This window comes from Ochotona curzoniae, unplaced genomic scaffold, assembly GCF_017591425.1.
Source record: "Ochotona curzoniae isolate NIBS_2020 unplaced genomic scaffold, NIBS_Ocur_1.0 scaffold_2476, whole genome shotgun sequence".
In the NCBI taxonomy this organism is placed as follows: domain Eukaryota; kingdom Metazoa; phylum Chordata; class Mammalia; order Lagomorpha; family Ochotonidae; genus Ochotona; species Ochotona curzoniae.
In genome coordinates this window covers 19,313,096-19,338,562 of record NW_024467095.1, presented here as the reverse complement: position 1 = coordinate 19,338,562, position 25,467 = coordinate 19,313,096, and the positions used below count along the sequence as shown (strand labels likewise).

At 40.3% G+C, this 25,467-nt stretch overlaps 1 protein-coding gene across 15 annotated transcripts in view; it reads right to left on the bottom strand.

Moving 5' to 3' along the window:
* KMT2C (lysine methyltransferase 2C) overlaps nucleotides 1-25,467 on the bottom strand; it is a 203,594-nt gene that overhangs the window by 139,233 nt on the left and 38,894 nt on the right. For 10 of the 15 annotated variants that reach the window (XM_041002313.1, XM_041002319.1, XM_041002316.1 and 7 more), the window contains 4 exons: nucleotides 17,848-17,868; nucleotides 14,804-14,892; nucleotides 8,691-8,829; nucleotides 2,526-2,714 (listed from right to left, as the gene is read on the bottom strand). In XM_041002313.1, coding sequence (XP_040858247.1) covers nucleotides 2,526-2,714; nucleotides 8,691-8,829; nucleotides 14,804-14,892; nucleotides 17,848-17,868 — 438 coding nt within the window. The remainder of the gene's footprint in view (nucleotides 1-2,525; nucleotides 2,715-8,690; nucleotides 8,830-14,803; nucleotides 14,893-17,847; nucleotides 17,869-25,467) is intronic. The other 5 variants (XM_041002321.1, XM_041002328.1, XM_041002317.1 and 2 more) reach the window with 4 other exon arrangements.

The window sequence follows — 25,467 nt, the reverse complement described above, 5'->3', positions numbered from 1 at the left end:
GAATAAATAAGTAAATAAATCTTTTTTTTTTTTTAAGGAAGTTGGTAGAGCACGGTAACTGTAAGTTTCAAATCCGAAAAGTTGATCTGTGGCATGTTGTTGCACGTACTCGCAATGAAGTACCTCGGATATAAGAGGCACAGACAAAAACAAAACAGCACTGAATCTGGGAGACTAAGGAAGGAAGGATACAAAAAGCTGTATTACATGTTTTTTTGAAAATTAAGTCAGGTATATAACCTATAAACAAAAGCAATCATGTGTTTAACATTAAAATGGGAAATCAGATAACTATCACTAAAGCTTAAATCTCCTCCTAATATCGTAGTATTTAACCTGATAATTCTGCAATAATCACTATTGAATATAGATCACAACTCACTGCACTTCTGTAAGCTGGATATTTAGCAAGATTCTTATTAAGAGAAAATCAGCACAATGACCAGGGGACTAAACATTTTTATACCTGGAATCATTGAAAGAAAACAAGTATTAACATATTTCAGTAAGTACAACTAAATATCAAACTATACAAATACAACCAGCAATTTGTTTATGTTCAGCATTAGAAATGCGCTTTTTCAAACATTCAACATGCTATGCTAACTTTAAATTCTCACTTTTACAAATACCCACAGTAAAATGAGAACAAATTATTTTCTAGAAATTCAATCTCCATTCCTTAATTATTTTATCTATTACTAGTCATCATTATTTTACCATGAAAAAACAGCTAACAGTCTATAGCATTTGGGGGACACTAGGACTTGACAGGGAAGAAGAATATAAACCAAAGGAACAACTATCCAGTGTATTACTAATCAGCTTCTAGTGAACACCGTCACCAGATCCAAACTTCAAGTCTGAAGATGAATTTGTGTGAATACATCATATATCACCAATGTCATTGCTAAGATGACAGCAGCTCAGTGTTACAAAGGGAATGAAGAAATCAACCAAAATATGTACCTACAAAATGTTAAGCCATTAAAAAAAAAAGACACAGGACAAGAATTCCAAATCACATCCTATTATATTTGCTATAAAAAAAGAGGGGAAAATCATTTTTAAAACTTTTTTGTCAAATTAAAAGGATTTAACAGCTTGCACTTCACTATTAACATTTTATAGATATTAAAAATTATTACTAAGCTAAATTATCTGCTCCTAAATGATTTGCAAATTTTAAAACTATGCTTCATTAATGAGCTTGCTGCCACTACTGAACATACATGTTAAATAAATATGAGGTACCCATACAGACTTTCATTAAACCAACACAGTTTTAGTATTTAATATGAACATATGAAGCTCTTCACTAACATCTAACATCATTTATAAAATAAGTAAATTAATCCCAGCTTTATTTTCCAGGGCAGTATTTTATATTCAAAGCAAAAACGAAATTTTAACATACAGCCTGGTTCAGTTTATTAAGTTTCTAATTTTCAACTGACATTACAAGTGTGCATATCTCTAAATATATTTTTCAACGTGATCGATCATTCAACTGCCAACAGATAAGAGTCTCACATGTGATCCAGCTGCAGCCTTCAAAATATCAAAGCTTCTCAACTATTCTACCTTAAATTCTTTTACAAGATTCTCTTTCATTCTGCTGTTTCATTTCTTATTCAGGTCATCAAGACATTGGCAGCATTTCAAAAAGGAGCCAATCAAAAAAGCACAACACAATAATGCACTGGTCCCCAGACCTGGGCATAAGCCAGAGAAGCACCCGGATATTACCCCCAAGGGCCGGAAATGGTTAGCTTTCCAAGCTAAATTAATCTTTAGGCTCTCTCATCAACTGCAAAAACTTCTACTTCCTTAACCAGCGAAGCCTAATTCACATGTTAAGAAGACTTTTAAACACAACTGAACAATTTTCAAAACATTGAGGCAGGGTGTACCATATGGACAGGTATACATAGCTATTAAAGTCTCTTAGGGTGTTGAGGGCAGAGAGAAAGAGACAAAAGGAGACAGGGGAAGAGGAAGACAGGGAGAGAGGCAGAGGGAGAGAAACAAGCACTACGTTACAAGAATATGCCACATTTAGGGATTGCTCAACATGCTCTGAAACATATATATATATACACACACACAGTAAATTAAATGCATTGGGATATGAATGACATAAAGCACAAACAAAACAAAACACACTGGTTTGCTAAGTGTTACGTTCACAGAAACAATTACTGAGGCAGGAAAGAAGGGTTCCATTAACTTCTTTCTTTTCGCAAATTCTTTGCACTTCTTATAAGTTTATAAAATATTTACTTCCAGAAATTTACTTCTGTGGTCACACACAAAAAAATAAGATTACAAACATTTCAAAGTACAAATTTCTGAGAAAAGGGCCGGTTGTTGGGTTGATAGTGAATCATTTTTTTTAATCCTATGAATACGGAAAGCACCAACAGTTGCTCTACATTAACAGCCCCAACTTGCAAACTTGTACATATCACAATAAAAAGAAACTATATAGACTTCAACAAAGTAAATTCGGAAGGCTTGCTTACTTTCGCTGTCCTCTCTGTTTTCGCGGCAGTCTCTCGCAGGCGCCATTGCTGCTGTCATCAAGGTCCTTCTGCTTAGAAGGCTGGCTTTTCCATGGCAAGAGCAATCCAGGTGTGACTCTAAACTGCTTTAAATCTCCTTGTCCTAAGGAACTTTTTTCCCCACAGTAACAAAAAGCACAGAGCTGTTCACTAGTAAAATAAAATGTGGGGAAGACAAAAAGAAGTAGCTTTATCCATCTGTTTAGGTGAAAACAACGCATACTTGTAAGTTAAGATTATGTGTCTACCAAAAAAATCAAAGTTTTTAATGTGTATCTTCTATTCCCTAGTCAATGATTATACGTGTTTAGTAACAGCGATACAATTCCAACTTAACCTTTCCACACCATTATCTTTAAACACTAAATATACCAAAACAAACACTTTTGTGTTAAAGAGAAAGTTTTCTGAAAAATCTAAAAAAACTCAAGGTATTAATATGTTGTCATAAAACTGTATTTAAATACCTGCTGCTTTGTGATAAGGACTTTAACATTAGAAAATGAAAAGTTATGCATTTTCTAACTGTGCATAATTTTCCCATAACACATGTCATCCATAATAATTGAGTAGATTTATAAGGATTTCACCAAAATAAACTAATTTTTAATACTCAGTGAATTTTGTTCATGTTTCTTCGTATCTATCACACACATATGTTGAATTATGGACATTTTAGGCATTCCACATTTGAGTGTGTGGGATTGATTCCCAGTCCGGCTTCTTGATCCAGCTGCGTGACACTGCCGCCTGGGACAGGCAGGGACAGTACGCTTCCTGCCAGCCAGGAGGGAACCCTAACTGTGGCCGCAGCTCCTGCTTCTGAACTCAACTCAATTATGACTGCTGCAGGCACTTGGGGACTGAATCAAGTCAGAGTTCTCAGTCTCCTCCCTTTGCCTCTCTGCCTATAAAATAAATTGAAATTTTGAACATTTTGAAACACCATCCAAAAGACTTTAATTTTTTTAATGTTTTATTCAAGGACAAGAGCTGAGGCTAGGATATCTACACTGCTATCAAATGCACAACTACACCTCAGCTTCTTGCCAACACGCACCCTGGCAGGTAGCCGACTCTTGCCAGGCACACAGGGCAAGGAGACCTGCATTTAGTTCAGCACCGCCCGACCTTCATGGCTTTCGCTGCTCAGCCCCAGCAGCTGCAAAATTGGAGGAATGGCTAGCAGACAGAAGATCTCAGTTTCTCTCTTCTCCCCTCTCGTCACTTTCAAACAAATAAACAAATGTCCATCCCTCTAACTCAAAGTGTAATAAGGAGCCACTGCGAGGGCTCAACAGGCTAACCTCCATCTCCAAGTGCCAGGATCGCATATGGGTGCCAGTTTATGTCCCAGCTGCTCCACTTCCCACACAGCTCCTGTTTGTGGCCTGGAAAAGCAGTGGAGAATGGCCCAAAGCCTTGGGATCCTATACCCATGTGGGAGTCCTGGAGGAAATTCCTGGCAATTGGCTTCAGATCAGCTCAGATCCGGCTACTGGAGCCATCTGGAAGTGAACCAATGAGTGGAAGATCTTCCCCTCTCTGCCTCTCCTCTTCATAAATCTGCCTTCCAAATCAAAGGAAATAAATCTTTTTTTAAAAAAAAATATATAACAAAATTTTTCTCACATTTGCAAGCCCTCAGAAATGTCATCACTTATAAGAATCCCAGATGACATGACGTGTCCCTGGCTCTGGTCTGGCCAGTACTGACTGCTGCAGGCATTTGTGGAAGAAAGCAGTGCCTGAAAGATTTATCAACATCTTCCCTCTGCCCTTCAAATGAAAAAATTAAGAATGAATCTCTAATACAAAAAAATCAGAGAATCATCACATTTCATTTTACTGGATTCACTGGAAGGTAGAAATCAGAGGGTAACCAATTGTCAATTAAAGATGCTTCCAAAACAATGAAACACAAAATCTTCTGAAGAAAAAGTGGCAATAAGTCAAAAAAGGAGGATACGAAGAATTCAATGAAAAAGGTTAAAAGTTTTTCAATGGGAAGTGTGACTAACACATGAACACGGATCATCTGCGACTGCAGCGTGCTACCCTACTCAGGAGCCCTTCTCCAAGTGTTCACCCACGCATCGAGTGAAAAACATGATCTTAGATGGCAAGCTAGATACCAGTAAAACTGCCATTATAATAAATGCAAACACTTAAAATTCACAAATTAAAAAATAATTTCTAGGAAAAGGCATTATAGCATACTTGATTAAGCTGTGACTTTCAAAGCCAGTATACTATCTAGGCTCTTGGTTAGGTCCTGACTGCTTACTTTCTTTCCAACACCCCATTAAGTATATGTACTGCCAAAGCAAGCACCCAACACCCTGTTAAGGACCCAGGTACGAGGACCTCCTCACTCATCCAGGAGACCCATCGTGGCCCACATCTCCACATCTCCACATGGAGCCCTCTGGGAAACAAACCAGTGGATTCTGACTCTCTTCGTCCCTCTGGAACTCGGCCTTTCAAATCAATAAATAAATCTTAAAAGCAATACCACACATATTTAAACTCAACAATAAAATTAGGTACACACAAAAAAAATTGAAAACAAAGACAAGACACATAACACAAGAACAAGTAATATTGATGGGCGAGAAGTTAGACACCAACCAAATATGAAGCCAAACAAAGTTTGCTTGACTAATGCAAGTTTAAAAAATTACACTTGAAACAATATATTACAGAACATTATCAGTAACCGTACAAGAAACAAAACTCCCAATAACCTTCAAATTAAAACAAATAACTACTTGAAAAACTAGAAAGCAAATCCTACAGTCAGTGTAACCAGCACCCAGTCGCTAAGCTGACAACTACAACACTGGCCTCCTCCATGAGCATGGGTTCAAGCCCCAACCACTCTACTTTCAGATACAGCTCCCTACTAACAATGCACCTTGAAAAGGGGGTGAAGATGCTGTAAGGACCTGGACTCCGGTCACCCATGTGGAAAGCCAGGTGAAGTTCCCAGTTCTTGGTTTTGGCCTAGCCCAGCCCATGGCTATCGTGGTCACTCAAAAAATAAATCAAAGGATGGAAGATTTCAATCTCCTCTCTCTCACTCTCTCTCTTTCATTCTTCCCCCTTCCCAGTCTTACTCCCTTCCTCTCTCTCCTTCTTGCTCCAATTCTGCCTTTCAAGTAATAACGTAAATTTTAACTATCTTTTTAAAATTACTCATTGACCAATAATATATCTTAATGATTTCTCACAGAAAGACAGTTAGACGAAAATAATCATTTTAAGTGTTTTTATTATCCTGTATTTCATAATTGTATAATACACTACATTCAGTGCCAGCACATTGGCTTGACTGGCTAATCCTCCACTCCTATTAAACATCACATTCCATATGGGCACTAGTTATTCTTCCCATACAGCTCCCTGCTTGTAGCCTGGAAAGCAACAGAGAATGGCCCAAAGCCTTGGGACCTGAACCCGCTCAGGAGACCCCGAAGAAGCTCCTGGCTCCTGGCTTTGGATCGGCTCAGCTCTAGCTGCCGCCATTTGGAAAGTAAACAAAGAGATGGAAGATCTTTCTGTCTCTCCTTCTCTGTAAATCTGCCTTTCCAATGAAAATAAATAACTCTTCAATAAAAAACACACTGCATTCAATTCTATCTATAACCAAAAGTTTATATTTTTCAAGCATTTTAAATTATTCCAAAAATAAGCTACCTATTCAGCCATAAAAGAAAAAATACATCACCTCAGATGATCAGTAACATACAAATAATATTCTCTGAAAATAAGGCAGAAAAACTAGAAATGCAGAGTGAATAACACAAGATTTCCAAAGTATTTGTAAACTAGAATAACTATTTCGAAAGAAACCCTGGTTGAAACAGAAATCTCTGTACTTGGGACAAAATGATAATGACAGTATTAAATGCAAAGATGTAGCTAGTGTGACAACACAATTTTATACAAACCAGTAAACTTAAAAGTTTATATATAAATGACTAGCTATTCAACTAAACCACTTGGGAGAGAAGTGTCTGAGAAAGGAATAAGGAAAAAAATGGAAATCAGTAAAAGCGACTATAAAAAGAAAAATCAAATGAAGGAAATAACTAACTATACATGGAACAAAGAAAAATAACACCCATTCTCATGATTTCTTTTCCACATAAAACTAGAGTGCCTGGCCACTGCCAGGAGGCAAGACAAAAAGGAATAGAATTGTGGCTATTTTCTGATAACTAGGTCTTACACAGAAAACCTCAATTAAGACTTTGTTAAACAAATTCAACAAAGTAGAAAGACAAAAAAGCAACATCCAAAACCAGCACTATCTCTATGTATGAATACAAATGCTCTGCAAAGGCAATGAGGGAATAACCCCATTGACAAAAACAAAATCATTAGGTGCCAATTTATATAAACAAACACTATAAAATACCGATGAAACTGAAAATAACATAAGTGGCAGAACATGTCATGTCTATTTATTGGAAAGATTAATGTGAAAATGCCCCTAATGACTAAATGATCTAGAGTCTGGAGTGAAGAGAGAAAGGAGCGCTGAACTCGTCACGATGCACACCGGATTTACAGCACACAGGTTGGATGAGCCGTGCCAGAGAGCAGAGAGCGCACAAAGGTGAAAGACAAACAAATGAGGACTTGGGCTGGATGAACACAATGTTACAAAGATGGAAAGCCTCCGATGAAGGACCAGTCCAGGACCAATGGAGGATGAGGTGTGCCAAAGCCAAAGAAAGGCCAAGAAGATGGAAATACTCAACTTACTAAAATTGTCGTCACTTTATCCTTATCTGTCAAATAAAAACTAAGAACTGGACCCAGTGGTGTGGCCTAGTGGCTAAAGTCCTTGCCTTGAACACGCCGGGATCCCATATGGGCACTGGTTCTAATCCCGGCAGCGCCACTTCCCATCCAGCTCCCTGCTTATGGCTTGGGAAAGCAGTCAAGGACGGCCCAGAACTTTGGGACCCTGCACCCGTGTAGGAGACCAGGAAGAAGTTCCTGGTTCCTGGCTTCGGATCGGCGCAGCACCAGCCATTGTGGTCACTTGGGGGGTGAATCATCGGACAGATCTTCCTCTCTGTCTCTCTTCCTCTCTGTATATCTGACTTTATAATAAAAATAAATAAATCTTTTTTAAAAAAACTAAGAACGTAAAGACGTCAAAGCTGGTTTATGCACTGAAACATTATTCTATATGAGGGCAAAACTTTGTGGAGCAAGGAGGCATGTATCCAGTCTCACATCCACAGCTGCACCAGAGCAGCTGATTTGGGATGTAGGCCAGATTCCTGGCCCCTCCACAACAGACTCCAATTCCCAATTCCAACTCCTGACTCCAACTTGCTGTTAATGCAGGCCCTGGCAGTCAGCAATGATGACTCAAATAACTAGTTCTTGCTACCACTTGGGAAACTGGAGCTGTTTTTCCCAGCTCCTGGCTTAGGACTGAATCTAGCCCCAGGCTTTGTGGACCCTACCAAAGATGCCCACTTTCTAATCTCATCCCTACCCCCACAAAAAATGTCCCTGCTAGCAGAATGAGGCGTTAGGAGGTGTGAGGGCAGCAGTTCAGATGCTTCCCGAGACACTCACATCCCTGGTTCAGAGTGAGCGGTTCCACATCCTTCTGCCTCACCCCGGGCCAGACACTGTGGATATGAACAGCTGAGGAGTCGTCTTTCTCAGTGTTCTTTACAAATAAATACAAAAAAATTTTGTTGCAAAAATCATGTAAATGCATACATAGTTTTTCATAACACATATTTTCTCTTGTTCTCCTGAAGACCTCAAATATTTGTTAAACAACGTGCAGAAGGTATAGAACATGGGTCTATAAGCAGAAATACAGTCCTTATGCTAAATGTGAACAGTTATTTCTCCAGCTAGCAACGGCATACTGGTACATTCTATATTGGTCTGGGAAAATTAGTCAAAACCCACAAGTTATACTGTACCACAGCAGTACATCAACTGTATCAATTTCAAATTTAAAACACCAAACTGTAAAATTAGACTCAGATTTACATCTTAAATCATACCCTTGAGCTTTCTCTACACCCAATTCAGTGTCCTGGTTCCTGTCTAGTTGGTGCAGAACCGTGTGTGTTCTCTAACCTGATTTTGGCTTCCACACCAACAGAGACCAGGGAGTTTGCAGAGTCCTCGGAAACAGATCGCTGAAGAACTGGAACCAGCTGTTTGTTGTTATCTACTTCTTCGGCATCCTCCTCTGCAGACTGATCTTTGTTTTCTGCTGAACAGAAAACAAAACTGTTATTTTTGTGTTTACATTTATCACCTATAACATATATAATAGAGGGAAAATACAAACAACCAATGCCAATACTTCCCTGTAAAGAAAAAGGTTGTATTATTAATAGAGCTACACCAGACATTGTGGGTCCAGTCTCCACTATGTTTATTCTCTACTGTAAAATGATCAATGAAATAATATAAAACATACTGACTTTTCCTTGTGTCAAAATTAGAACTGAAATTTAATCCTGGTGATGACTGTTAAGAATCTTATTTTCAGGGACTGTGCTGTGAGTTAAGCGGCTGCCTGCAATGCTGATATCCCAAATGGGTACCATTTCAAAACCCAATAGCTCCACCTGTGACGCAGGTTCCCAGTATTGTGCCTCAGAAATCAGTGGGAATAGCCTAAATGCTTGGGTCCCTATATCCATGTAGCAGAACTGGAGAAGTTCCAAGCCCCAACCTGCTCCAGGGAAAGCCATTTGAGTGGACCAACTAATAGAAGACCTCTCTCTTTGTCTCTCTCCTTCTCTTGTAAATCTGCTCATTAGAAAAGCAGAATTACAGAGAGGAGAGACAGAAACAAAGATTTTCCAACTGGTTCACTCCCTAAATGGCCGCCATAGCCGGAGCTGAGCTAATCTAAAACCAGGAGCTTCTTCTGGGTCTCCCACGCAGGTGCAGGGTCCCAAGGCTTTGGGCCATTTTGTACTGCTTTCCTAGGCCACAAGCAGGGAGCTGGATGGTGAGGATTTAGCTACTGAGCCATCGCACCGGGTCCAAATAAATGTTTTTTTTTAATCTTACTTTTCAGATATATAGGAATTGATCTACAGGACCAACACAGGGGAATCTTAAACATCCAAAGTATGTGTGTTATGAAAAATTAAGCATAAGCTTCAATTTATTATAACATGTCTACAAACCATCTCATGGCAGCATTAACAAGGATAAGATACCAGTTTGAAAAATTCCAAAGTTATGGGCCTGGTGGCATGGCCTAGCGGCTAAAGTCCTCGCCTTGAACACGCCGGGATCCCATATGGGCACTGGTTCTAATCCCGGCAGCGCCACTTCCCATCCAGCTCCCTGCTTGTGGCTTGGGAAAGCAGTCGAGGACGGCCCAAAGCTTTGGGGCCCTGCACCCACGTAGGAGACCCGGAAATTCCTGGTTCCTGGCTTCGGATCGGTGCAGCACCGGCCATTGTGGTCACTTGGGGAGTGAATCAACGGACGGAAGATCCTCTGTCTCTCTTCCTCTCTGTATATCTGACTTTGTAATAAAAACAAATAAGTCTTAAAAAAAAAAGAAAAAGAAAAAAGAAAAATTCCAAAGTTAGAACAATATGAATTCTGCTAACATTGACATTAAGATCAAACATCAACTTTATGGTAAAGTTTTGGTGGAAAAACGGTAAAGAATACTGATACTTTACAGAAAGTTGAGAGAATAATACCTTAAAGAAATCAGCAGTTTACAAATGGGTAACTCATTTTAAGAAGAGATGAGTTAAGTTGGAGCCTGGGAGCAGGCATTTGGATTCAGTCCCAGCTCCCAAATCCAGGTTCCCTTCATGCACACCTGGGGAGCAACAGGTCACGGTTCAGGTGGTTCCATCCCTGTCATAAGGTGAGTTCAGGAGCCCAAGGACTTGGGCCATAAGCTGGGACATGAACAGTGCCCACAAAGGATGCTGGCACCACAGACAGGGAGAGGCCTAGCCTCCTAAGCCACAGTGCCAGCTCCAACTACCTTCTTTTAGTGAAATGTTGTTCTTTTTTTGATACGTAAGGAAACACAGATACAGTTTGAGCAGTCACAATGGATAAATTCGGAATCATAAAGATCTTATTTGTAAATCCGTTCTCCCACCTACTAACTACTCAACATCATGTAAAGCTTACCTTTCACTCACCTACGAAATGAAAAAAACCATATCTTATTGATGATTCAACAGTCTAATACCTGCTAAATCAGAGCTCTTGTTTATTCTAGAAAGACAAGCCTTCAGCATGTCCTTTTATGTTGTTCTTAGAGAAAATTCCCTGTTTCTCCAAGCTCCTCCGCACTACAAAATGCTGGCCGCTGTCAGAACTGAGATACAGGATCAGGTGCAGCCCCAATCCACAAAGAGAATAAAAACAGGATAGGTTAAGACTTCCTCTATTTTCTCCTTCAGCCACTACCTCTACTGGGTTTGCCTATGATTCTAGCCTAAATCTAATAAATATTAGTGATCAAGACTTTCAGTTGGTTTGTTAAGAGTTTACTGTTCTGATTTTTTCGCCTTCAACCTCTCCCCTCCAAATTTCATCTTTATTACTGCTTTCTTTGGACCACCAGTTTCAGCCACAAAACAGAAACAAAAATGGGTATCTTTATGCATGGGTAACTACAGATAAGAACAGAATCTATCTTTAACTGTTACTCTTCATTTGGTAAAACAAGCAAACGAGATAGTGCCTTATCTGTCAAAGATATGCTCAGAATGAAATGAATGACCCCAGTGATAACTGACTGGAACAGTCCTGATATCAAAAATGCACAAACACCAGTCTATGCTTTCTCAAAGGAAGAAGTCAGCCATTGGCCAAAAGAATAGTCTAGGATCTGCAACATGGCCACTTTGCAGAGGGTCTATCTTTCATGGGGTTCTATTTCATTCAAATTGCCTACAGACCAAAGCTGTGGAAACTGGAGCTGGTAATTTTTACATTTTAAAAAATTCCAGAATGATATATCCCGGTCTAGTTCCCGCTTTTTTTTTTAAAAAAAAAAAAAAAGGCAACAGCGCTGGGTCATAAAATGCTCTAAAATTGGAAAGGTGGAAACCACGTCAATCCGGGGATAAGAGGGAAGGGCAGATTTTTAGCCTTAGTCACTCACTTTGGCTGACTGCTAGCCACTAGGTGGCACATGTGCAGTGTGAACTACACTACTGAAGCACCTGATCACAAGTAAGAAAGTTACTGCCTAGGAAAAACTAAAGAAATTATCTGTACAGTTCATTAAATCACATCACATGTATTTGAGACATTATCCTTGGGGATAGAAAGATAAATTATACTGACCTCTATCCTTACAAAATTGCATCACATATCCTAGTCAAAACCTGTAATTTTCCACCTCATATTATTAAATCCTAAAAACATGGTTCTATGATGTAAGCTTAAAATTAATAGCGGAAACCGTTTTCTGTGTTAAAATTTGCATCCGCAGCTCAGACATTTAGCTAAACGTGATCTTGCAAAATTACTTAACCTCAATTTCAGTCTGCTCACCATTTAACATACAGTATTATCAACTATAAAGCTGCCTATGATCAAAAAGCATTGTAAGACCACATAATTAATACCTTAAGTGAATATAGGTATATGGTTCCAGTTCTGATTATTTCTTTTTTTGATGTTAAAATACAATCTGGTAGTTTTAAAGGTCTGTTTTATTTTTATTTGGAAGAGATACAGAGAGACACATCTTCCATTTGCTGGTTCACTTCCTTAATTGCTGTAAGAGTTGAAACTGGGCAGGTCCAAAGCCAGGAGCTTCTTCCAGGTCTCCCAGGTTGGTGCAGGGGCTCAAGGACTTGAGTCAGCCTCTGCTGCTTTCCCAAGCCACAACCAGAGAACTGGAGCAGATGTGCAGCAGTGGGACAGGAACCTGCGCCCATACAGCATGCCAGCAAATATAAGTATGCTCTCATTGTTACACTAAAGCAGACACGCCCATGTGCTCCGGTTCTAACCACCACCACGTGTGTGAAAACATACAGCTTTCAGTCACTCCTGCCCTTGAAATAAATAAATGGGTCTTGAAAAAGTATACATATTCTTTTCAAACCCACATTACCAGCCATAAAACACCTATTAACAATTTTAAAAGAATAAGAATCACACAATATTTGCTCAGGCAACAACAAAATTAAACCAGAAGTCTGTGCAATCATTTGCAAAACAAGCTTACCATATTGGAGTGTTGTTCACATCCCCATTACTGCTAACGTGTGTGAAAGCAGCACTCAGGTGGGACCAGTTCCTGGCTCCCAGAATTGATCTGGCTAACATGCAGCTTTTGCAGACACTTGGAGGGTGAACAAGCAAACAGGTCTCTCTCTGTGCATGCATGCATATATGAATATATCTCATTCTCTCTCAGCCTTTCAAATAAATCAAAGTATTTTCAAAAAGTCAGTAGCAAAAAGTTAAGCTAAAAACCAGAAAATGGGCCCGGGGTGCTAGCCTAATGGCCAAGGTCCGCACCTTGCCTGCATCAGGATCCCATATGGGCTCCAGGTGTGTCCTAGCTGCTCCACTTCCCATCCAGCTCCCTGCTTGTGGCCTAGAAAAGCAGTAGAGGACTGCCCAAACACTTGGAACCCTGCAACCCACATGGAAAAAGCTCCTGGCTCCTGGCATTAGATCAGATAGGCTCAACTCCAGCCACTGCAACCACTTGGGGAATGAACCAGCAGACAGAAGACCTTTCTCTGTCTTTCCTTCTCTCTGTACATCTACCTTTCCAATAAAACAGAATTAAACCAGAAGTATGTGTAATGCATTAAGTTATCATTTGCAAAACAAGCTTGCATTCTAGCTTGGAGAATACACCATAAACAAATACAGATTATAACATACACCTGTTAAACAACAGAAAGAAAACTATAAAGAAAAAGATACTAACAAGATATTTTTTAAAAGTTGGTTAGGAAAAAAGTCTCTAAAAAGATATTCACTGAGCAGAGACAAATGCGATAAGGGATAAGTTGCCTGAATTCCAGAAAAAATTCTCTAAGCAAATTAGAAAAAAAGCATGAGTGCGAACCTATGTTTCAGAATGGTGAATTCAGCCATCACTTCAAGATCAACATCCAGTAAGGACAGCAGTTCTAGTCCCAAGCTGCTTAGGTCCCTGCAACCATGTGAGAGACCTGGAAACACCTGGCTCAGGCATGATCCTTGCAACTATTGTGGAGTGAGCGAGTCAATGGAAGACATCTCTGTCTGTCTGTCTGTCTCTCTCTCTCTCAACAAACAGGGCCCGGCACAGTGGCTCAATTAAAAATCCTCCCCCTTCAAGTGTCAAGATCCCATTGGGCACCAAAAAAATCTTTCTCTCTGTTCTCCTTCTCCATGTATATTTGCCTTTCCAATAAAAGTAAATATGAAGAAAAGAAAAAAGAAAAGAAAAGAAAAGAAAAGAAAAGAAAAGAAAAGAAAAGAAAAGAAAAGAAAAGAAAAGAAAAGGAAAGGAAAGGAAAGGAAAGGAAAGGAAAGGAAAGGAAAGGAAAGGAAAGGAAAGGAAAGGAAAGAAAAGAAAAGAGGAGAGGAGGGGAGAGGGGAAGGAAGAGGGGAGGGGAGAGAGGAGAGATGGGAGCGAGAGGAGAGAGGAGAGAGGAGAGAGAGGGGAGAGGGTAATGGCACACACTTTTTCTACTCTAAACTAAATGCTTCATAAACCAGAAATATACTGACTTATCCTATTAATGGCCAGGAATGACAGTTTCTTCCCATTTTAATTTTGCTTTAATAAAACATTGATGCACAACAGAAGAACTAGAGTTTTTGGTTCTGTTTTGCAGATGTAAATTAAGAGTTCAGCACACAGGAGCTAGCACTGTGGCACAGGGATGCTGACACTCTGCTCCACTTCAGATCCAGCTCTGTTGGAAAGGCAACCACTGGCGGTCCAAGGGCTTGGAGCCCTGCCACCTACAGGCTTTAGTCCGATCCACCTCTGCCCTTTGTGGCTATCTGAGAAGTGATCTAACAGATTACTTGGTGCTTCCCCCAGCCTTCTCCCATGCCCACCATCCAGCCCCACCCTTTCAAATACATAATAAACCTCAAAAATAAAAAAAGGTCAGTATATAGGAAAGTGTTAACAGAATACAGAGCCATAAAAATGTACAAAGGACAGGAACGAGTGAGTTTATTACATGCTTTTAAAAATTCTTCACAAATTTTAATACCTGTTTCCACAATAGTTTCTGTTTCTGTTGTCTCCAGCCCATCCATGCTGTCCTCATCTTCCACAGCAGTTTTTCCTCTACTCCGGGGCCTTAAGACAAAGAAATAAGTATGTATAATTAAATGATAAATTTTAAGGCTTCAGTTTAAACTCAAAATAAAGCACAATGTGAATGCACACAAAGTAAGTTGAGTAGTTTCCCAATATTTCAAAATATATCAAACATTAAGGTCTTATGTCATCATTTGCTCCTGTAAATGTAAATGTCGAGGACAGCTCCAGATCAATACAGCTTTGCCCAAACAACTCGGTTAATAAGTACTTCTCCAACTGGGCTAGTGGCTGACTTTCCAATGGCCCTTATGCTGGCTCTTTACACCTGTACACTAAGTGACACTGACTAGTGACACCCAAAGCTCACATTGGTCACTGTGGTACACATGACACAAAACAGGGGAGAGGGAAGAAGCTTAAAAAAAAAAAAAAAAGGTAAGCATAAGCTAATCATGTCTGGCTCTCAAAGATGTAGTGAAACTTGTAAAAACTTGAAGAAAGTAAAACAAAGCTACCTCAATTGTAACAAGAAATTCATTAACAGAATTAAAAATTAAAATAACTAGATTTTAAGTATCTTCAAGAGTAGAAAAAAGTGAACCAAAAATAAAAACGTAAGAAAAATAAAACAGAAGACCCATGCTGTGGCACATCAATGCCACGGCCTGCAACACCGTGACCCACACAGGAGCCAGCTCAAGGCCCGGCTCCTTCATTTCCGATCCAGCTCTGTGCCAAGGCAAAGAACCGCACAAAGTGGACCAAGTAGATCATCTCCCTCTCTCTCACTCTCTTTCTCCCACTCTCTCTCTTTCTCCCTCTCCCTCCCTCCATCTCTCCTCCCTGTCCCTCTACCTAACTCTGCCTTCCAAAATAAAATAAATATTCTTTTAAAAAATTAACAACTACAAAACGGAGGAAGGAATCATTATCTTTAGAATGTATTAAGTACAATAGCTTTAAGTTGTACAGAACAGGTATTTGCACAGTAACTAAGGTGTTCCCAGGACACCTGCATCCCATATTGGAATCTCTGCCTTCAGAGTTCTGGATCACCTCCCCATCTGGACGTCCTGCTAACATGCACCCGAGAGGCAGCACATGACAGCTCCAGCACTAGTCCTGCCACCCATGTGGGATACCCAGGCTGCTGGTTTCAGCTGACCTAGCCATTGCTGCTGCCATATTCGGGCAGTAAATCAATGACAGCTCCCTCTGTCTCAGCCTCCCTTTTTCATCCCTTCTCCAACTTTCCCAATTTTTCAAAAATTAAAAAAGAACAGATATTCTAAGCAAATAAATTTAAAGAAAACATTCGAAGGGGGAAAATAGGGGAAGGGGAAAATGTAGTCAAATTAACAGTCAACAGCAAGCAGAAAAAGAAAATACATGATAAAAAGAAAAAACATGGAAAATTTTAAATACAAACATATTTTAAAAGTAATACTCTTGCTGTCACTGCTTAACAATAAAGACTGATTTACAAAATAATGAAATGCAACAGAAACACATTACATAAACCGTTAAGACTATAAAAAGCTTGAACAAATAAAGCAAAATCACTCTTTTAACAAAACTCCATTTCAGTAAGAAGAAACACAGCAAGAAACAAGTAGAGCACATATGTCAAGGATATAAAGCAGGAGGTAGCACTATGGTGTGGCCGGTGAGGATGCCACCTGAGCACCCACACTCCAGGAGGGCGCTAGCTGGAGTCCCAGCTGCTTCAGTTCTCATCCAGCTCACTACTGATGTGCCTGGGTAGTAAAGCTAAATGGATCCTAGAGTAAAGGTTTCTAGACCACACTTCAAAGTGATAAATATGATTCAAAACCTACTTAGCTGCTGTACAGGAAGTCTAATACTCATTTTAAAAAAACACACACCTTGCGCAATGTCCAATAAAAAGGTGCAAGATGACATGGCTAGAGGAATCTATAACAAGGTTGGGGTATCAAGTGAAGACAATTACTTACATAAAATTAATTACTTAAACAAATACACATCATTCTTGAGAAAGGAAACCAAAGCACATGAGATTGACTACACGGCCTCTTGTTCTATCAATTCACCATATCACCACAGACACACTACCCAACAGGAATGCCTTTCCTTCATTACCTTCATGTTTTAAGTTCTTGGATCATTTTCACTGAGTATGACTCACTTTGTATGATTTTTGTGCATCTAAATACTATATCATGAAGATTGGGTGAATTATGATGTGTAGAGAATCTTTAGTTTCCTATGCCTAGGGACAGTGGCTGTTAGCCTTTGGGCCTGCATTTGAACACTTGGCTTTTTTTTTTTTTTAATGTATTTATATTTATTGAAAAAGTAGATCAGATTTTACAGAGATACCGACAGAAAGATCATCCACAGGTGGCTCATTCCCCAAGTGGCCACAACGGTTGAAGTTCAGCCAATCTGCAGCCAAGAGCCTCTTTCAGGTTTCCCACACAGGTGTAGGGTCCCACAGCGTTGGGCCATCCTCTATCACTTTCCCAGACAATAAGCAGGGAGCTGGATGGGAAGTGGAGCAGCCAGAATATGGGATCCCGGCGCTTCAAGGAAAGGATTTAGCCATGAGTCATTATACTGGGCCCAAACACTTGGAGGTTTTAGGAATGCCTATACATAATGTACTTTGCTGTTGGTTTGTAAACTACCTTTTATAAACCTTATCTTTGTTATACATAGTTTTCTAAAGGCAAAAAAAAAAATGTGTAATATGTAGGAAGAAACAGAAAGAGGACTATGTAAGCCACAATCGAAAGAAAAAATTCATAGAAACAAATGACTGAGGACCAGATGACTGAAAGGACAGAGCTGTTACAGTGTGCTTCATACAATCAACAATGTAAACGAAACACAAATATTTGGAGAAATACAAAATCAAACAATTGAACTTACAAAAATAGCATCAAAAACAAACTAATTTTCACAATGAAAGACATCTGTGAAAATTACAGGAAAAAAAAAATCACTGACCTTAAAGACATTTTTGAAAACCTGTTAAAAAGAAAGGACAGAGTGAAAAATGACATACACATAAAGCACCCATGCCTTACACAATTGTAGCAAGTTATCTACTAAGTGTGTGAAGTGTGAGTTGGGCAAGGACAGAAAAATACACCTCATCAAAACTGAGCTGCAAGTTCCCCAAAATGTAGCATATCAATGTATAGTCAATTTCCCAAAATGCTGCAAAAGAATTTCTTAAAATCCTAAAAGCAGGAAATTGCACCATGGTGTAGCAACATCAGACTGCTGTGGTACCAGTATTCCATGAGAGCCAATTCAAGTCCCAGCTGCCCCACTTCCCATCCAGCTCCCTGCTTGCGGCCTGGGAAGGCAGTTGAGGACGGCCCAAAGCCTTGGGACCTGCACCCACGTGGGAGACCTGGAGGAAGCTCCTGGCTGCTGGCTTCAGATTAACTCAGCTCTGGCCATCATGGCCACTTGGGGAGTAAAACAACGGATGGAGGATCTTTCTGTCTCGCCTTCTCTCTGTAAATCTGACTTTCTAATAAAAACAAATAAACCTTAAAAAGAGAAGAGAACAAAATGTAAGAAAAAGTTAAGAAACAGCCCTGTAAACTGAACAAAAGGACAGCAAGAGGGATCTCTAATAAGATTTTTTTTAAAAACTTTCAGAAAGTAAACTGAAAACTCTTTCAAACAAATACTGAAGAAATTCTTCAGCACGTGATATGTTGAGGGAATTCTTCAAAGTCAAGCAATCTGGGCTCGGCACTGAGGCACAGCAGGTGAAGCACACTCCTGTGACACGAGCACCCCACAGGGGCACAGCGCTAACCCTGACTGCTCCACTTCCCATGCAGCTCCACGCCAATGTAGCTGGAAGACAGGGGAAGACAGCCCAAGAGCTTCAGCCCCTGCACCCACATGGGAGACCCAAAAAGAAATTCCTGGCCTCCTGGCTCCTGGCTGTGTACTGGCCAGGCTCCAGCCATGACGGATATTTGGGGTGTAAACCAGTAGACGCAAGCTCTCTTTCTCTCTCCCTGTAACACTGCTTTTCAAGTAAATAAGGAAATCTTTTTTTAAAAATCTGGATAAAGTGATACAAGGAGAAATGTGTAAACATATATTTTTGTCTCTTTGCAGTTTGTTAAAAGGTAATTATTACTTAGAAATGACTATTCAAAAGCAAAAACTATTATGGAGTTAATATGTGTATAGCAAAAATATTTTATAGCTCAGAAGAAAAGTATACTAATATGGATTAGTACACAAATTATTTTACTGATTTCAAGTAATGAAAACATTATCTCACAGTGCACTCTGATGAGTTAAAACATATAATGTAATTGTATAATTACTTCACATACTTTTGGAAAAACAAACACAAAAAGTCGAACAGGCTCCCATATGGGACACTGACACTGCAGCTTGACTACCACAAATCACAAAAATTCACTTAAGGTGACCAACATAATGGTGTAGTGTGCCAAGCCTCAGTCTGTGACTCCGGCATCCATATGGGCACCACTCTGTCCCAGCTGCGGCACAGCTCCTTGCTTGTGCAGTGGATGACCCAAAGCCTTGGGACACTACACCCACATGGCAGAACGAGGAAGCTCCTGGCTCCCCTGTTCTGGTCATTTGAAGAGTGAACCAAATCTTTCTCTCTGTAATTTCTCTCTATAAATCTGCCTTCCCAATAAAAAAATTTAAAAAAAAACCCACACATAGATGAAACAGCAACATTTTTTGAGTATCACAAAATACAAATATTTGCTTAAGGTAAACAACACAATGGTACAGTGAGCTCATCCTGGGCTTGTGGCATCAGGATCCCATATGGGCACCAATTCCTATCCTGGTTGCTCAACTTCCAATCCAGCTCTCTGTTCACAGCTTTGAGAAGCAGCGAAGGATGGCTCAAATCCAGGGGTCCCTGAGCCCACACAGGAAACTCAGAAAGCTCCTGGCTTCAGATCAGCTCAGCTATGGCTGCTGTGGCCATTGGGGGTGAACTAGCAGATGGAGGACTTCTGTCTTTTTTTCCTACTCTCTGTAAAACTGCCTTTGAAATAAAAATAAATCTTAAAAAACTGACCTAAGAAAACTTTTCAACTTAAAAAATTTTTACTTCTTAGAAAGGCAGAGACAGATAAATTTCTCATCTGATGACATCTCATGATTCACTTCCCAAAATCCCTCCAGAAACTGGGATGGAGTCAGGCAGAAGTCAAGAGCTGGTCTCCAAATGAGCAGCAACAGGAATACTCCAGGAGAGGGAAATAGTGGGCTCCTCCCTCTTGGGTTACCACTCCCACGGGAGGGCACAAAAACTAGGACAGGGGCTGGGGTGGCTAGACAGAGAGGCACTCAACAACATCCATGAGGGCTGGATAGTTGAACTGGTTAGATGGAACTAAGATTCAATGCCCATTGACACGTACGAGAGCCAAATGGGATGTGGGACAGACTGCACCAGTCTGCTGCACATACTGGCAAACCGGGGTAGGGGGCAGGCCTGGTGAGGGTTATTGTGGGTTGCTCTCACCAGGCTGCAGCTCCCACTGGTTTATATGAGGGCTGAGTACATGCTGGGCAGAACCAGGCTGGACTGCAACACCCATTGGTTCCAGTGGAAGTTGGGTCTGAAAACAGAACCAACCCAGAGATTGCAACCACCAGCTGATTGTGGCGATGGACTGTGCTGAGCCCTGTACTTGCTAGTACATACAAGAATCTGGTCTGGGAACACCTCAGACAAAGTTTCTTTGGGGATCTCCCCAGTCGAAATGCCAGACTCAGAACCCTGACCAAGAAAAGACAGAAGACAGAACAAGTCAATCAACCACCTCAGCTATATGTTGGCAGAGAAATACTGGGCAAATGGAGACTATGATGGACTGTGTCAATCAGTGGATTCTTCAAAGACCTCATCGTGCTTGGAGTGGCGAGATTGGCAGTGATTCACAACTATCAAAACCACTTGAGCAAGTATGTCAGAGCATGTCCCACATCTGGGACTCTGGGTGGGTGGGAAACTGGGTGGAGCTTCTCCCTCAATATCCCCCTTTACCTCAGATACATGAAGGAAACAACATGGAAAAATAATCTTACCCCTTCCCTATAGCCCTAGAACCTTTAAAAAAAAAGGGGGGGGGGGGGGAATGCTCCAGAATTCCCACCAGCCAGGACTCCAATCTGGGCATCCCAAGTACTGTCTTCAGTGTCCATTAGAAAACACAGAATTTATAGTCATAAAACTTCCTACAGCGCCATCCTAGATGGCTTTATTTAAAAAAAAAACTGTGTCAAACACAAGAGAAAAATACTAAGCCAATCAGAAAAAAATATTAACCTATCAGGACATAAAAGAAATATTCCCCAATCCCTATGACATCAGCTATATACTAACAGTAAATTCAACCCAGGATATTGAATAAGAACAGTGTCTACCATGAATATACACCTGCTCCAAGGATTAATGTGAACAATGGGACCATTTCATTTCTGAAGATAATGTCATTCTCATAACAAAGCAAAAAATAATAGTAAGATAATAGCCCATTTTCACATTCACACTACACATGTGGTAGAGTTTACTTAAACACCATTTGGATACAGACCTCCAACACTGGAGTGTCTGCATTCAAGTCCTGACTGCACCTCTCCCTTCAGCTTTCTGTGCGTGCGCATCTTGGGAGGCAGCAGGTGATGGCCCAAGTACTGTGGTCCCTGCCACCCCCAAGGGAGAACTGGAGTGACCTACAGGCTCCTGGCAACGGTCCAGGCCTACCCTGGCTATTGTGGACATTTGAGGAGTCAACCAATACATGAAAACTCCCTCTGTCTCTCTCTCTATAGCTCTGTCTCAAGTTAATAAAATCAGTCAACAAAAAAGATTTACACAAATAAAAATCTGAACAAAGTAGGCATGTGGCAAAGTCAGTTAAAATATCACTTGGAACACCCACAACCAATATCAAAGCACCGAACTCCACTTCCAATCCAGATACCAATAATTAACCTAGCAGTCAGCAGATGTGGAACCAAATGCTTGGGTTCCCTGCCAGTGCATATGGGAGATTCAAGCAGAGAAGAAAAGATCAATGACAAACAAACAAAAAAAGGCAGAACCTGAAATATTCAAATAAACAATCACAACCATCTTAAAAATAAAATTTAAAACAGAGCACGCCAATATATAAAATAAATAAATAACCAGGTGAAGTTTAACAAAATTGTGAAATTAGTAATAAATGGCATATTTAACGAAAAACAAAAATAACCATGTTAAGCAAGCAAATCAATTAAAAGATACTGTCAGAATGTATGTTACTATAAGATTTGCTTATTCAAAATGCAGAATTAGAGAGGGGGAGTGAGGGAGAAAGAGGTCTTGCATTCACCCCAGATGACAACGGCTAGGACTGGGCCAAGCCAAAGCCAGTTCTACAGATTTCGAAATGGGCGGCATGTGCCCAAAGTTTTGGCCCCATTCTGCCACTTTCCCAGAAACAGGATCCTGCAGGGAGCTGGCCCAGAAGTGGAGCAAACTCAAAACCAGTGCTCACATGGGATGCTAGCATCACAGCAGGGGGTTCAACACACAACCCCAAACACAGGTGCACAAAACAAACTTATAGAAAGACCCAACTGGTTGCTGTCTCCAATATAATGACATGTTCAAAGAAATACAGATACAGCTTGAGTTAATGTTAATATACAAAGCAGACAAATACAAAAATATTACTAAGTATAGAGAAACAATGCCTGTGGATAAAATCTCAGTTACATAATCGAAAGGTGTATGCAATAAACAACTGAAATTCAACACACATGAAGCAAGACATTTTACAGTTCAAAGTAGAAATTGCTCCTTTCTCAGTAACAGACCAAGTGTCAGCAGGGGAGGGCTAGCGTTTGGTACACAAGTGTAGATGTCATGTGGAATGCCCACATCTCACACGCAACTGTGTGCATCTGAACCCTGGTCTTCCCTTACAAGCCCAGCTTCTTGCTAAAGCACATCCTGGCAGACAGAAGGTGACGGCCCCAGTACATAGGTCTCTGCCACCTTATGAGAGAGACCTGGATGAAGTTCCAGGCACAAGGCTTCAAACTTAGCATAATCCTAGCTACTGCCAGCATTCTGAAGTAGGACTGAACCAGTACATGAAGATTCTGCTCCTCCCTCCAACTATAGAATAATAATAAACATCAACCAACAATGTCAACAAACTGGACATAATTAACATTTGCACAATACTCCATTCAACAGAATACACATCTGCAGCAAAAAAAGTTGCAAAGTTGAAATCACTGAGGCTTGCATTACAGCACAACAGGTAAATCCACCACGTGACACTGGCATCCTATCTGGGCACCAGTTTAAGCCTACACTTCTGATCCAGCTTCCAGGGAAAAACAGCAGAAGATGCCCTAAGTGCTTGGGTCGTTGCCACTCCCAGGGGAATGCTAAAGAAGCTCTTAACTCCTGTCTTCAGCCTGGTCCAGCCCCAAATATTGCGGCCAGCTGGAGTGCGAACCAATGGTAGATCTCCCTCTTTTTCCTGCCATTCCCCTTCTCTGTTTGTCTCTCTCTCTCTCTCTCTCTCAAATATATTATTTTTTTAAAGTTAATTATCATGTACTCAGATGATAATGCAGTTGAACGGATAGGTTATAAATAAAAGTGGTATAAAAATTATTCAAATAATTGGAAAAGCAATATTCTTTTAAAGAAATTCTCAGGGAAATAAGAAAATATAATGAATAAACAAAAATTAAAATGCAGTATTCAAAAAATTCTTGGATGCAGCTAAAACAGAGTTTTGGAAAGCAGTTTCAGAATGAATTACTCATGTCAGAAAAGAAAGAAATCAATGGTCTGAGTATACACTTTAAGAACTGAGGTCAAGGGCCTAGTAGCTGAAAGTCCTTGCCTTGTACGTGTCAAGATCACAAATGGGTACTGGTTAGCGTCCCAGCTGCCCAGTTTCCTACCCAGCTCCCTATTTGTGGCCTCAGAAAGCAGTCGAAGACGGCCCAAAGCCTTGGGACCCTGCACCCACATGGGAGACGTGACTGCAGTTCTTGGTTCCTGTGGTCCGTATTTGGCTTCCTTTGAGAAGGCAATCAGAAGATAGAAACTATGTCCTCTCTCCCACAAATATTGTTTTTAAAAAAAGGAACAAAGATGGGTGGGCAGTGAGATAAGCCACCATTGGGACAACCACATCCCATAGTGGAATGCCTAGCTCAAGTTCCAACTATTCTGCTTTCAAACCAGTAGGTTATGACTCAACTGAATGAGTCCCTGCCACTGACATGGAGATTCAGATTCAGATGGAGTTCCAGCCCCTGGCTTTCATCTGGCCCAGCCCTGGCTGTTCTGGCCATTTGTGAAGTACATTGGTAGGCAGAGGTCTCTTTCTTTTTGTCTTTCTGCTTTTCAAGTAAATAAAGCTTCAAAAAAAAAAAGCAGAAAAATTTACACCATTTAAGATGACCAGCATTAAAAAACAGAACAACAAATGCTGGCAAAGATGATGAGAAATTAGAAGCCTTATGCACTGGAAAAATAAATAAATAAATGTAAAATCATGCATCTGATGTGGAAAGCAATATGGTAATCACTCAAGAAAAAAAAAAGGAAGGAAACAGCTTTATATACCAAAAGAATCAAAAGTAAGGTCGTAAGCACAGTTTTTTTTAAAGCACATATCCTTTCTTTTTTTTTTTTTTTTAAGTGTTTACTGAATTTCTGTGAAAGGCAGAACTGCAGAAAGAAACAGACAGGGGAAAGGGAGAGATCGTCCATCTGCTGGTTAACCCCCTGAATACTTGCAACAGCCAGGCCAAAGCCAGGAGCTTCCTCCATGACTCCCACTGCATGGCAGGTGTCCAAGCATCCTGGCCATCGCCCGCGGCATTCCCAGGAACGGGAGCAAGGTGCTCAGTCAGAACTGCAGCAGCCAAGACTCAAACAATTCAGTGCTCATAAGGATAGCACCACTCCAGGAGGCGGCTTAAACCACCACCCTACAGCACCAGCGCCTTTAACAGACATCTGTACACCCACACTCACAGTACCATTACTCCTAACAGCTACAAATGCAGCAACAAAGCAAGAGACCATCAACTAACAGATAAACAGACTGGTTTTTGCAAGTAATGGAATAACACAGCCTCAAAAACAGTATAATCTAAAATATGCTACATTGTAAAACAGATGAATTTCTAAGTAAAATGATACAGACAAGCATTAAAATATAGACAGCATGTGTGTGACTGTATATGTATGTAGGTAGGTATGTATATGGTCTTCACTGATTTGAGGTACTTCAGTATTCACTATTAAAGATGACAGTATCTGGTTGTTGTGGGGTAAGAGGGGGTATCAGGAAGTGATTGTTTAAAGGGGTATGAAGTGAAAAGTTATTATTATTAGTGAGATGGGTGGTGTCACAGTAACACATATTTTAAATGTATTAATGTATTTTAACTTTACAATGAATGTAAAGGTTTTACATGTTCCATTTTCTACTACACTATTTTTTTCTAAAGTCAACAAGATAAACTCACTCTTTGGAATGATCAATAGAATAGATCTATAGAAACAGT